Source organism: Paroedura picta, chromosome 9 (genome assembly GCF_049243985.1).
Source record: "Paroedura picta isolate Pp20150507F chromosome 9, Ppicta_v3.0, whole genome shotgun sequence".
Classification (NCBI taxonomy): domain Eukaryota; kingdom Metazoa; phylum Chordata; class Lepidosauria; order Squamata; family Gekkonidae; genus Paroedura; species Paroedura picta.
Window position 1 is genome coordinate 45,266,024 of NC_135377.1, and position 13,876 is coordinate 45,279,899.

At 42.1% G+C, this 13,876-nt stretch overlaps 1 protein-coding gene across 3 annotated transcripts in view; it reads left to right on the plus strand.

The window, feature by feature from the left end:
- SLC35D4 (solute carrier family 35 member D4) overlaps positions 1 to 13,876 on the plus strand; it is a 42,234-nt gene that overhangs the window by 24,409 nt on the left and 3,949 nt on the right. For 2 of the 3 annotated variants that reach the window (XM_077352605.1, XM_077352603.1), the window contains one exon: positions 13,287 to 13,351. In XM_077352605.1, the coding sequence (XP_077208720.1) occupies positions 13,287 to 13,351 (65 nt within the window). Of the gene's footprint in view, positions 1 to 13,286; positions 13,364 to 13,876 lie in introns of all 3 variants that reach the window. The other variant, XM_077352606.1, reaches the window with a different exon arrangement.

Sequence of the window (13,876 nt, forward strand, 5' to 3'; positions counted from 1 at the left end):
TTCAATCCCAGCAGCCGGCTCAAGGTTGACTCAGCCTTAGATTTAATAAAGAGGGTCTAAATGTACTAAAAGAGCCTCTTGTGGCGCAGGGTGGTAAGGAAGCCGACATGTTGTCTGAAGCTCTGACCATGAGGCTGGGAGTTCGATCCCAGCAGCTGGCTCAAGGTTGACTCAGCCTTCCATCCTTCCGAGGTCGGTAAAATGAGTACCCAGCTTGCTGGGGGGTAAACGGTAACGACTGGGGAAGGCACTGGCAAACCACCCTGTATTGAGTCTGCCAAGAAAACGCTAGAGGGCGTCACCCCAAGGGTCAGACATGACCCAGTGCTTGCACAAGGGATACCTTTACCTTTACCTTTAAAGTGGTCATTTGCAGATACTTTTATTTAGTGGACATTACTACTACCAATGGGGACAGCCGTTCTACATTCAATCTTCTAGTAAACCACTCATCCCACCACCTGATAAATTAGCTTGCTAGTCTCCCATGTGATACTGCACAGAACAGTGATGATGAAAACACTGTTGCATTTACCTGTAACTGCTGTTCATCTAGTTGTTTCTGTACAGGTACACATCCCTCCCTTCTACCCCACTGTGAATTCCTTGACTCTATACTTGTTGGCTCATAGCAAAGGTAAGAAGAACTGAGGGAGGGAGAAGAGCTCCTCCTCAAAGCACATGACCATTAACTGGGAAAACAGCCTGAACTGCACTGATTGGAAAGGGCCCCTCCCGCTCTGTTGCTAGACAGTTATAAATCTTCCAGCAGCTGGCCTGTGTGCCTGCAGAGACACATCTAGATGAACAACAGTTACAGGTAAGTGCAACATTGTTTTCATCTAATATAACTTCTTCCATTCTTTCTCCTGGTATGTAGAACTATGAGGTAAGCTATGAAATATCCAGAATGAGTGGCACAAACAAGAGAGAGAGTCCCTAATGACCAGTACCTCTTTAGGCATGCCCAGGTTCAGTTAAATAAGTACAAGATAAACACTAAGCATTTCTATCTCTGCCATTCTTATAGAACAGTAGGAGTGAATTCCAAATCTAAGCTAAAGTAATCCTTGGCATAATAAATGCTTTTTCAATCCCACCTTGGCATGCTTGCATTTTTATTTAGTCTGTCATTTATATTTGGGGAGCTGAAATTGGACAATGATTCATAAACATAATGGATAAATGAGGAAAGAATAGCAAGTACTGGTCTGGAAATAATTTTGATTGCTAATTTACAAGTACAGGCTCCAGATGTTTCGGGAATGGAACACTGAATAACATACTAATTTATGAAACTTCAAAGCTACATAACTAGCATCAAATTTTTAAAATTATATAGCGCTGTTGTAATGAAGCAGTACAACAACCTTTTCTCCCTCCAAAGCTTTCTAGTTTTCTTACTTAACAAGTCGTATCTGAAAATGCATGCTATCTTTCTGACCTGTATATCTTCATTTCTGGATAGAAGATTCTTGCAGGGGCTGGCCATCTCAGTCAGTATGCCTGATGCCTGCAAATTGCAGGAAGATTATCATGCTGGGGCCTAAAAATAATAATCAGCGCAGGTGGCAACCTAAACCAGAATGGTGCTTGTGGCACTGAACATCAGATCAGGGTACCTTCCCCCCACTTTCAGCTTAGCTCTGTGATCACTGGGAGAGCTGTCATCTTGTCTCAGCCTTAGGCTGAAGTTCTGTGAACATCTGCATGTGAAAAAGTAGTAAGACATATTCCTGTCAAAACATAAGACACCATTATTCTGTACTCTTTTTCTTTCTGATGAGTATTTAAAGACCACAGTGTTTTCAAACTGAAAGTTATATGCACTAGACACTTCCAAGTTTGGATGTTGATCACCCAGAGGGAAAATTGGTATACTCAGCAAGGGATTTTGATTCTGTCTCTGGCTTTTCTGGTCTCATTCTGAAGAGTTATTTGTAACACAACTTACAAAGTGACAAAAAAATTAAATAATTTTATTGGAGCAAGATGTCTTATTAATGCATGATTGTAAAACTGTGCTTCCCAGGTTGTGTAAGGATGCTGACACATTGTGGGGAACATCTAGGGCACTTCTGCACATTGAAAAAAATAGTGTTACACCAGCTTAATGACGTAGTGCTAAATATTATTGTGCCTCCGGCCATTCATCACGTTCTTGCCATCTTGCTGTAGTCTGCTGCCTTAACATGCTCCTTACACTCCGCAAGCACTGCTGGAAATGGCAGAAGAGAGCAACGTTGTTTATATGTAACTCTATTCCACCGGTCAATCAAGCCAGGCAGCCCAATCCCCTTTCTCCTTTTTTAAAAGGTCCTGCAATCATAGAATCATCGAGTTGGAAGGGACCTCCTGGGTCATCTAGTTCAACCCTCTGCACTATGCAGGACAATCACAACCCCATCGCTCATACACTGTAACCTGCCAACCCCATGAATCTTCACAGAATCAGCAATGCCCACCAATTTTTAAAATCAACGGTTCTCTGTTGAAACGCCTATGCATCTAATGCATAGATTTGTATGCCTATTCGTTGCTCCAGCCATTCGCTTAAAAAAAAATCCCATCCCTGGGAGAAGGGAGAGGGAGGCAGGTGTGAGGGCAGGACATTGGAGGCGGAGATAGCACTTCCTCGCCTCCATACATTTCTTTAGCGCGCAGTGTACTGGTTGCCCACTGGGGGAAAGTGCTTTTAGTTTGGGGAATCAACTTTATGCAATTCCCCAACTAGCATTTTAAAATGGAGGATGTAGCCAGCCAGTTGCTGCCTGGACGCTGGATGTTGGCAATGTCATGCAGAGTGGCCAGAATATAACGACTACCCAGGGTAAGCATTTCACTATATTTAACGGGTGTGGAAAGGCCCCTAGAACTGACAACCTGATTTAAGTGTTTGTAGTCATTCATTCTTTTTTGGATGTGATTTGCATTGATTTTTAAATCTAGAATGCCAGTAGGTGCTCAGTCAAAATGCTGGTGAGGTAATTAGAAGGGGAAGAAAACACAGCTGAGGTTTTGCCAAAGTACTTAATCCCCCATTCCAACAAGAATGGCAATGAATAATTGATTAATGAATGCTGCAGTCAGCTCCCAAAGAGAATAGGAAATAAATAACTAGGCCATAAAGCAAAGAAACAAAAAGAAAATTGCAGGAAAGAAGTGGAAACTATGCTAAACAGGACTGATGTATCATAAACATCTTGCCCATAAGGTCAGACATTGCTGAATTTAATTGGAAATATTTATTTAAATGCTTATATACCACCCTTTCCTTTAAAAAGATAGATGGGGCAGCAACAACTTAAAAAACATAAAAATCCAGTGAAAAACAAACACATGGACTAAAGTTACAATGGCCATGCTGGCAAGGGCTCATGGTAATTATAGTCCATGGACATCTGAAGAGCCATAGTTTGGCCACCCCTGGTCTGTATGAAAGGTAAAGGTAAAGGTATCCCCTGTGCAAGCACCGAGTCATGTCTGACCCTTGGGGTGACGCCCTCCAGCGTTTTCATGGCAGACTCAATACGGGGTGGCTTGCCAGTTCCTTCCCCAGTCATTACCGTTTACCCCCCAGCAAGCTGGGTACTCGTTTTACCGACCTCGGAAGGATGGAAGGCTGAGTCAACCTTGAGCTGGCTGCTGGGATTGAACTCCCAGCCTCATGGGCAGACAGTTTCAGACAGCATGTCTGCTGCCTTACCACTCTGCGCCACAAGAGGCTCTTATATGAAAGATAGTAGTAGTTTATTATTATTGCAATTATAGAGCATCAGATGTATGTAAGATACTGTAGCTCAGACTATTTGGAACTTGACCAGGACTTTAAAAAGAGGCCCATAAGCTAACCGGCACCTGCTATGGTCAAAGTGAAATGGGAGTAATATTCCTAGCAGTTCATCCTTACTACATTTTGGAGCAGTTGCCATTTCAAAACCATTTTTGAAGGCAGCCGGCCTCCTGTATAGTGCATTACAGTAGTCTACTGTGGGACTCAGTAGGATTATGACCAGATCCCTTTTTGCCTAGGAAAAACGCAGAGAGCAGGAGGGTTTTTTAAAAGTCCTCCTGTAGTTTAACTGCTCCAGATTGCACCAGCTAGTCCCCCCCCCATTCCCCCGCCCCCTCAGCATGTCTCTGAGGAATTTTTGCAAGCATGGAACTTTGATGCATTAACAGAGTCTGTGATATGTATAATGGAAGGAACCTCATTAGAGGAGTGTTTGCATTTGTATCTGAAGACTCATTTCCAGATATAATCATACTTTTCCAGCATGACTTTAATCAAATGCTCATACAATTATTTTATGCATTTGATTTCATAAATGTTACCTGAAAAGCTTTGCTCCATTTCATCTTCTCAAGGGAAATTTACATGTTGCCATTCCTTTTTTCATTTCATTCTGCTATTATAAAAATGAACTTGTCTTTTCCATTACATCACCTGAGAAGCAGCAGAAACACTCCCAGAGTGGCAAAATCATCACTTCTGCTATAGTATTCTTGGGGCTCGTGGTTCTGGATCAGGAAGGTAGTCTGGTTATTCTGGCCTGGGAATTGCATTCACGTGGGCAGCCATGTTGATCTGAAGCAACGGGTCAAAGTTTGAGTTGAGAATTAAGTTTGGTTGGTTTTTCAAGATGGCCATGGAACTGTTCAGTACTGAATGATGTTCTCCCAAAGGGTGGGTGACTTGGAAAGTGAAACTGGAAATGGAAAATTAGCATAGATAAATATTCCCAAGTGGGTTTGGCAGCTTTGGTTTCTTAAGGACACTAAAGAGCTGCAAGCTTACTACTTCTGATGATGAATTTTAAAATATATGAATGGATGCTTAGTTTTTATACACTGTTTCTAATGCTGCTGCCCTCCTTAGAGATGACAGCTTAGCTGAAGCATGATAACAATTTCCCATTTCACTACAAGTGAAATACTTTGGGCAACTTGTCAGCTTCATATTGGACTGTACATGGTCAGATTTTCACCCATGCTTTGTTCTGAATAATTGCCAGTCTTGAAAAACAAAATACAAAAGTGATGCTGGAAGATTTTTTTTCAGTGGACCAGTGGTAGACTGTAATATTGCAAATTCAGTAGTCAGTCTACAGTGTATTGTATTACAAGTCTCAGAGAAGCATCACAGGGGACTATGATGTGATACATGTAATATGGTTGCATGAGAAGGGTACAGTTATCTATGAAATGCTGCTTAGGTGTTCTTTCCCATTCTCATTGGTGACTGTTAAAGGGAACAGGTGGTAATTAATCCAGGTATGCCAGAGGCCTTTTAACACTACACACTGTATTTTGTGCTGTGTTTAAAGCATGAAAAGCAATTGTGAGATGGCAGATCTGTCTGAGATCCAGGACTTAACTTTGACCAGGGAGAGTTGACAGTCTATACCAATTGTTGTCTTGATGTATGGTTATTTATAAGAGCTGCACAGAGGTACCTGGTAGACTAGCATTAGCTCTCAGGAATCGGAGGAAGCTTCCCTTGTGACAGGGTCCCCAGCTACTTTGCCCACTCCTGTCCTTTTACTTACAGCAACGAGCAAGACTACTTGTCGGCTATTGCCAGTGGCCTAAAGCAGTCTCAGTTCTGCAAGATCCGCCTCTTGTCCCTAGCTAGAAAAAGTGTGTCTGTTTTAACCATCACCAACGCTGTGCAAGATTTCCAGGAGGAATAACGCAAGATAACTGTGCAGAGGGCACTCAGGAGAAACAAACAGCTCCTGAATGTTGAAAGACCTTCTGGATTATATTCTAGGGAATTCGGACACTGCCCAGTGGCTCCAGGACACCTTTGTTTTCAGAGCTGTGCCCGTGTCAACTACCGATGGCGTCATTGTGGCCCATCATCACTGCTCTTTCACAAGTAGGGATTTGAATCAAATCTACAGATTCGATCTCAAGAAATCTTTCCCCTGTTTGGGATCTTTCCCCAGTCCACGATCAAAAGAGTAATGGGAGAGCATAATGTTCTCCCGTTTTGTGACCGTCATGGTCATAGTAGGAGAGAGAACCTCTTCATGCATAGCTGTGAAAAAAGGGAGCAGCAAGAAGGAGGGACAAGCCACATCAGCACATTTTTCCCTCTTGTGAGCAAAAACTATCCAGAAATGTTCATTCCCAGATTGCAGTTTCAATATACAGAAAGGCAAAGAAGGGACAGGCCAAGTAGTGATGTGGAAGATGGGCATCAGCAATAGCTTTACCTTGGAAGGTACTTTCTGTGACTCTAAGCTGGGCAACAATGACCCCCACTTTAATATAGAGGTTTCGGAATCCATAGGACACTGTTTCTGTGATTCGCTGTTAGAGTTCTCTGATGAAAAAAAGAATATGTACCATGAATGTCTGAAAGAACTGGAGGACGAGAGGATCCAGTTGTATCTCTCAATGACATACTCGACAAATACTCCAGTTCTGACACTTTAGACTCCACTGAGCCTGCAGTTACATTAAACGGCCACCAATCAAGGTCATATTGATTGATTATATTTCTAAACCACCCTCCCATAAGGCTCAGGGCGGTTTACATAAAACATAGGGATACACATTGCAATCATAATAACATAAAAATAGTATATCACTATTAGGCCAACAAAAATTAGAAATTAGAAGTTATTAAATGAAGCATAATGGAAAATATTGGGAGACAGTATTCATCTTTTAAAGTTAACTTTCAGGTCAGAGTGGATTTAAATTATCTTCTGTAGGGCATAGAGGAAATCTTTTGACCCCTGTGTGGTTTTGCCTGACTTTTTTTGTTCCAAGTCTAATAACAGCACAGGAGGGAAGAGAGAGGGTTTAGGCAGATGGACTTATTCAGCAGAGAAACTCCTCCTTCCCCTGCAGCAGCAAACTGAATCAGGGCCCCATAGAGCTGAAGCTTTAAAAGATTCTGGGAAGATGTACTCATAGGTCGGCCAGCTCATATCTTTTGACCAAACTCTTAATGAGGGATATTTTTCCCTTGGTTGCAGTTTGATGCATGTATCATATGACTGCCTGAGACAAGGTCAAAAGCTAATTGCTGTGAAAATGCATTAGGCTTCCTTTATTTACCCAAGGGTAGCATCTTATCTGCCCTTCCAAATCTGTTACCCAGGACCTCTTCCAATACAAGCTGTCATTTTGGTTTTCAAATAACTTATCACTTGACATTTTTTATTTGTCTTACAGCATCTACTTGAATTTGCATGAATATGTTTTCATCCCTTGGAGAGTGACATAAAACATAATCTAACAAAAAGACATGTAAACTCTGCATTGATTTGGCCATTTCAAACAGTGCCGTGCTTTCGCTCCCCGCCCCTTTTCACTGTGCAATCTTCTTCAGACTTTTTTTGGAACATTCTATGTTATGGTTATAAGTTCTGATCAGTGCCAGAATCATGGTTGTTGTTTGTATGCATATGAGTGGTCATTGGACTTGTCTCTGGGAAATGAAGGTTTGGATCCCCCTCATTGTGCCTTGGAAGCTCACAGGGTTCTTGTGAGGATAAACTAGAGGAGAGGAGAACAGTGTGATCTCCCTTGGGGGAGAAGACAGGATATAAATGAATGAATTAAATAAACATGACATTGAGACTAGAGAGCTGAATTTCCAAGTACAGTACCTGTTATGTACAGCAGTAGCCCCCAACCCCCGGTCCGGGGACCGGGACCGGTCCGTGGATCAGTCGGTACCGGACCGCGGCTTCTCACAGCTGCTGCTGTCAGCGCCCCCCAGCGGGTGGCGGGAAGTCAGGGGCGCCGGCAGGAAAGCAAGTGGAGCAGGGGCTCAGGCGGCGGCGACATCCCTCGGCAAAAGACTTACCCCCCCCCCCCCGGGCCTCAATAAAATTGTCAAGCATTGACCGGTCCCCGGTGATAAAAAGGTTGGATGTACAGAACAGTGATGTACAGAACAGTGAAGAAGGAGCTATGGGAGTGCTAGAGATCACAAATTGAAAAAGTTATACTATTTTCAATCACTGACATTACCATTTCAATCACTGCACTCAAAAACAGTTCACAAATGTGACAATAATGCTAGCAAAATTATCACCTACAGGATGCTAGCTAACTCGATTTTGAAAAACTTTCCCAGAACATAGAAACTCACATCATCTGCTGGAGTCATAGAAGCTTTCAGCTCAAGTGAGATCTAAAACCAGTTCATATACTGTTTAAAGTCAAGAGATCTCGCTGCTTCAAAATAGGATGCTTGCTCTTCATGCGTCTGCAGTGATCAGACCAGAGTTCATTTGCCACAGGGGTAGGCATATTCTGAGGAAGAGTTTTTCAAAATGGAGTTTTTGAGGGGGTCCATTATTGTGAACACTATTTAATTTTTTATGCTGTCAGTGATTGAAAATGGTACAGCTGGTATAGTTCATTTTGTTCAGTGAGTTGTGAGTGTCTTTTTCCAGTGTCATTGTGATCATATGGTCATTAGCGTTAACTGTATTTTTTCATATTGTGTCACCTGCTAGTGATCTACATTGATACGACCATTAGTCTTTCGATGTTTTAAAAATTTCTTCAGTGGTGATGAACTGTGTTCTTATATATCTCATCCTTTTTTATTGCATGGGTAAGATGTTTCTCACTTTGGATTCCTCACACACTTTCTTCAGTAGAGCTTATTGCAGGAAAGTGTTAGGGTGACTCGCTGAACGTTACCCCAGTGAGTTTGTGGTACAAGGTATATCAAAATGGGAAGCCATGTTAGTCTACCTTTAGCAGTAGAAAAGAGCCAGAGTCCAGTAGCACCTTAAAGGGTACGAGCTTCAGCGGTGACTCATGAAAACTCCTACCCTGCCACAAAATCTTTTTCTACTGTGGTACAAGAATTGCCCTTAGTCCGCGTCCTACAAGAACAAAGTAGGACAGTCTGTTGTTGTTGTTAGGTGCGAAGTCGTGTCTGACCCATCGCGACCCCATGGACAATGATCCTCCAGGCCTTCCTGTCCTCTACCATTTCCCGGAGTCCATTTAAGTTTGCACCGACTGCTTCAGTGACTCCATCCAGCCACCTCATTCTCTATTGTCCCCTTCTTCTTTTGCCCTCAATTGCTCCCAGCATTTGGCTCTTCTCCAGGGAGTCCTTCCTTCTCATGAGGTGGCCAAAGCATTTGAGTTTCATCTTCAGGATCTGGCCTTCTAAGGAGCAGTCAGGGTTGATCTCCTCTAGGACTGACCGGTTTGTTCGCCTTGCAGTCCAAGGGACTCGCAAGAGTCTTCTCCAGCACCAGAGTTCAAAAGCCTCAATTCTTTGACGCTCGGCCTTCCTTATGGTCCAACTTTCACAGCCATACATTGCAACTGGGAAGACCGTAGCCTTGACTAGACGCACTTTTGTTGTCAGCATGATGTCTCTGCTTTTTAGGATGCTGTCTACATTTGCCATAGCTTTCTTCCCCAGGAGCAAGCATCTTTTAATTTCTTTGCTGCAGTCCCCATCTGCAGTGATCTTGGAGCCCAGGAAAATAAAATCTGTCACTATTTAGTATAAATACATACCGTCCTTAAAAACCCAATGGACGAGGACGTCCTGTATTTATACCAAAAGAAGAAAAAGACCTATCCTAATGGCAATCCATAATATTGGATTGCCATCAGGATAGGTCGTAGTACGGGTCAACATCATACTGCAGCCTGATCTTGTGTGTGTGAACATGAGACTGAGATCTTATTTTATTCATTCCTGCCAAAAGTTCCACAGGATAAAAAAATACACTCACTGTACTAATCCAGATAAAGCCTTGTTTGTATCTAAAACAATGCATTCATTCATGTTTAAATTTAGGAAATGGAAAGATTATGGTGCAAGTTAGAGCATTGTGTTTGCAGTTTTGTCATGAAGCAAGTTGCACAGTTGAATGCTCTGATATTTCCCCTTCATTGGCACTTTAAAAAGAGAGAGAGACTGAAATTTAGCATGCACCATTTTTCTTCTTTTCCCTTTACCTGCCCTCAGTGTGCCTATGATTTTGGCTACATTTTATTTCTCTTTGGGATTGTAGATTTATTAAATAGAAGTTTCAGCTTATGTAACTAGTAGAGTTTCGCAATTATTCAACTGATTTGACTTGCAGTTGCATTCCTGGGGTGTTTGATATTTGTTACTAAAAGGAAGACGTGAAACGCCACAGTTTCCTGGTTACTCTGAATTAATGAATAATTTTGTAAAGCTCTTCAAAATCTATTACTTTTTTAAAAAAATTGCAGTTCATTGTAAAAGTAAATTCACTGTTTGTTCTTAAGTGCAAAGTTTATGGAACCAGAGGTATTTGCACAAGAGTAAACCTTTGATGGGCTATCGTTGGGGGTGTGCATTTGGCTAACACAGTGAAAAAAACACCTTGTTGGTATTTTTGGTATTTTCTAATCCAAATACCAATTAGATAATCTGTTTCAGCTACCAGTATAGCTGAACCTTATAAAAGCTGATTTTTTCTAAGGTCTTCATGCGGCGAAGAAAGATCTCTTCCAGCCTCATGCATATCCAATGGGCAGCCGAAGCATTTGGTCCTGGGGACAGTTCCTGGGGACAACATCTCCTGTGATAGGTTTGAAACCCTACTGCAGGAAAAGCCAAGCTAGCCCCAGGGTCAGGTTGGCTTTTTAAAAAATCTGCCCCCTTCCCCTGGATCTATTGGACCTCCAAAAATTCAGGCCCATTCCACACCAGGATCAATGTTGCAAATTGGTTTCGGAACGAAAAAACGCCATTTTAAAAAGTGGAATTCGTCGTTATGCATACCTGCCTTTGTAGTGGAATCCAGTTGCGTTTCTATCATTTCCCACAGGTTTCCTGGTCTCAGCAAAAATCGCTATCCAGGAAGTGATATTTGCCGAGCTTTGTCCCGCCCCTGGCCGTCAATCAAACGAGCCACCAATGGGCGGCCGTTATCATGCTCCCTTTCCCTTTAAAGCAGGTTTAAAAAAAATACACACACGTTGCAACGAATCTGCGTTGATTCGTTGCAACGGAGAGACCCATCTAGCTAGCAGGTGGCATGTGAGCTGCCGTTTCATCGTTGCCATGCTCCCCCAAGTAAAAAAAAAAATCCATCTCCCCCCCCCATGCACTGACACGATTTTCGGCCGAAAATAAAGGGAAAAATAAAGGGAAAATAAACCAGCAAACGGGGCTGTGTGGTGCTTGGTGACTTAAAACAGAAAGACTGCAGCCGGAGAAGCCTCGCTGGGTGAATGAAGGCTCGCCAGTTCGTTGCTCTCCGCTCGCTCCGAGAGAAAAAAATAGCAATCGCTTTGCCGGAAGATCAGAGGAGAGAGCTGGGGGAGGGACTTTGCTGAAACCGCAACAATGGTAACGCACAGAACTTTTCCGCTAGTGTTGCAGATTGGTTGCAAGAGTGTAGCGCTTTCCAGAGGGTGAATCCACTTTTTGGGATTTCCCTGGAAGCGCCACAACGAAGCACTTTTTGCGGATCAATTTCAGGAGTGTGGCAGATTGTCTACGACGTTGTGCATAACTGCATTTTAGTAGCGATTACAATTTGCCACACTCCTGCTACAATGAAACTGTGCGGAATGGCCCTCAGTGTTTCCCAAAAAAATCTTGGATCTGAATACCATACTGGTATTTGGACCCAGGATTTTTCAGGAACACTGATTTTTTTAAGGTTCAGTCATCCAAGACCAAAAAAACCTTAAAACCCAAATGTTTTTGCATATTCCTAGACCTAATATTCAGGCAAAACTCAGTGTTATGATGACACAAGATATGCAGTGAAAATTGTTCTGAATTCCTGTAAAATAAAGAGTGAGAGGGCATGTAATGGCTTGATGGAAGAGAGTGTGAAACCTTCTCCCTGCCTATAGTGTCCCCTCCAGCCGCGGAAACTTCTGCCATTTCTACTAGCGGGGATAATATTTAGTTTTGAAACCATTGTGTATGGAGGGAATTACTAAAGACAAACAATTTAGTGCAGGTGAGAGGAAGGTTTGGCATGCTGCCTGCCCTGCTGTGCCCTTTAAAACCTTCCTTACTTTACAGTAAAATGGCACCACGTTCATTGCCAGCCCCCAGTGGTGTGATAAAAGTTCCTGGGTTGGGGATCAAAGGGGAGCCAGAACAGGAGGATCTCCCAGGCGACATGGAAGGAAAGCCTAGAGTGTACACTAAGCGAAGTAGTCTGTTCGATAAAGTTTGTTCTGCTTTGAGTCATTGGAAAGTGTTCATCTCTTAATTTCTCAGATTAAAAACAGCTGGTACCCCTATAATAGTCAGTTTAGTTCTCAGCAAGTACTTTCCTCTAGTAGCCTGGCTTGGGCATAGAGACAGAGAAGGGCCAAGCATTTGTTGCTACAGAACCAATGAAGGCATGGGTTGATATCAGAACAGTTCAGAGATGCTCTGACTCCATTTAATGTTTTGCATTGCAGTGTATACTTCTGCTCTTAAAAGGCATATCAAATGTTTAAATACATGGACATCCAGCAGAAGAATCTTTAAAATGAGCTGGGTATTGTAACAAATACAAGCAATGAATCATTGTTGTCTTTCTTCCCTGCTTTTCCTTTAAGTGATTCTAATCTGGTCTCATCACTCTGTTTCTATCAATTTCTGCCCTCATCAGGCTATTTTTGATACTTTTGCGCCTTTGGTTAATTTATCATAAAAATTTTCAGCATTCCTAACAAGCTCCCTAAGTATTTAGGATACCCTACCTCTGGTGGCCCAATGTATGGCTTTTGTTGTCCACAACTTGATCCAGGCAGTTCACGATTAGCTATAGTAATGAAAGCAGTGGATAGAAATATTATGTATTCTATTGTTTATTCATAGCAATAGCAGCAGCAAAATGGCTTAAGAATAAACACTTTCCCATCAGTATCATGGAAACGCCAGGCATTAAAAAATGTACTAAATTATTTCACTTGAGCACAATTTTTCACTGAATAGGGTTCTTAGGATTAGCTTCACAGTCTATATTATGTATAATTTTAACTGTTTTACTTTTCTTAGTAGCTGCATTTCAACTTCATCATATTTATAAACTGAACATAAACAAAAGGGAAGTCCCGGTATTTTCATCATAGACAAAATATTGATCCATTTTGGAGAGAAAGTGAAAGTTGGCCAAGGGAGTGGGCTTAAAGGATGTCCTGCAAGAATCATCAGCTTTTGCTTGATCCCTAATTTTCACGTTAATCTTCCTATAGCTTATCCCATACATATACACAGAGGTTTAATTTCTTCAGGATGAACATAACAGGAAGTTGATGTAACAAGCAGTGACTATTTTTGCTACCTTTTTTAGGTTATCACAGCTGGCCTGTCCCCAATCATCTTTGAGATTGCTGTGAATATTTCAACAGTCTGTTGGTATGTATCACAAAGATTTTGATTTTCTTCCCACATTATGCTCCTTTGTTCCTTTGGACATTACAAAAGTATGTGTAGCTACCAATAATGATTTGTTAAAAACAAAAATAAAATAAATTATTTAACTTACTAACATGAAACAAGACACCCCCCTCCCCAAGAATTAGGGCTGTGCTTTTGGATATACCTTAGATGAAACTAGCTGTTTCCACATTGGCTCAGAGATACCCAAACCCCAAACACTCTAGGATTAAAGGTAAAGGTATCCCCTGTGCAAGCACCGAGTCATGTCTGACCCTTGGGGTGACGCCCTCTAGCGTTTTCATGGCAGACTCAATACGGGGTGGTTTGCCAGTGCCTTCCCCAGTCATGACTCTAGGATTACTGATGATTTATCTCCCAGAATTTCAGGTGTGGTTTAGATTTCAGGGAGGCTCATGAGCAGGAAAGGAAGGGAAAAGGGAGAGAGATGAATCATGCTAAGTTATTTAGTGGCATGTGGTACCTTTAAATTTTACAGGACCA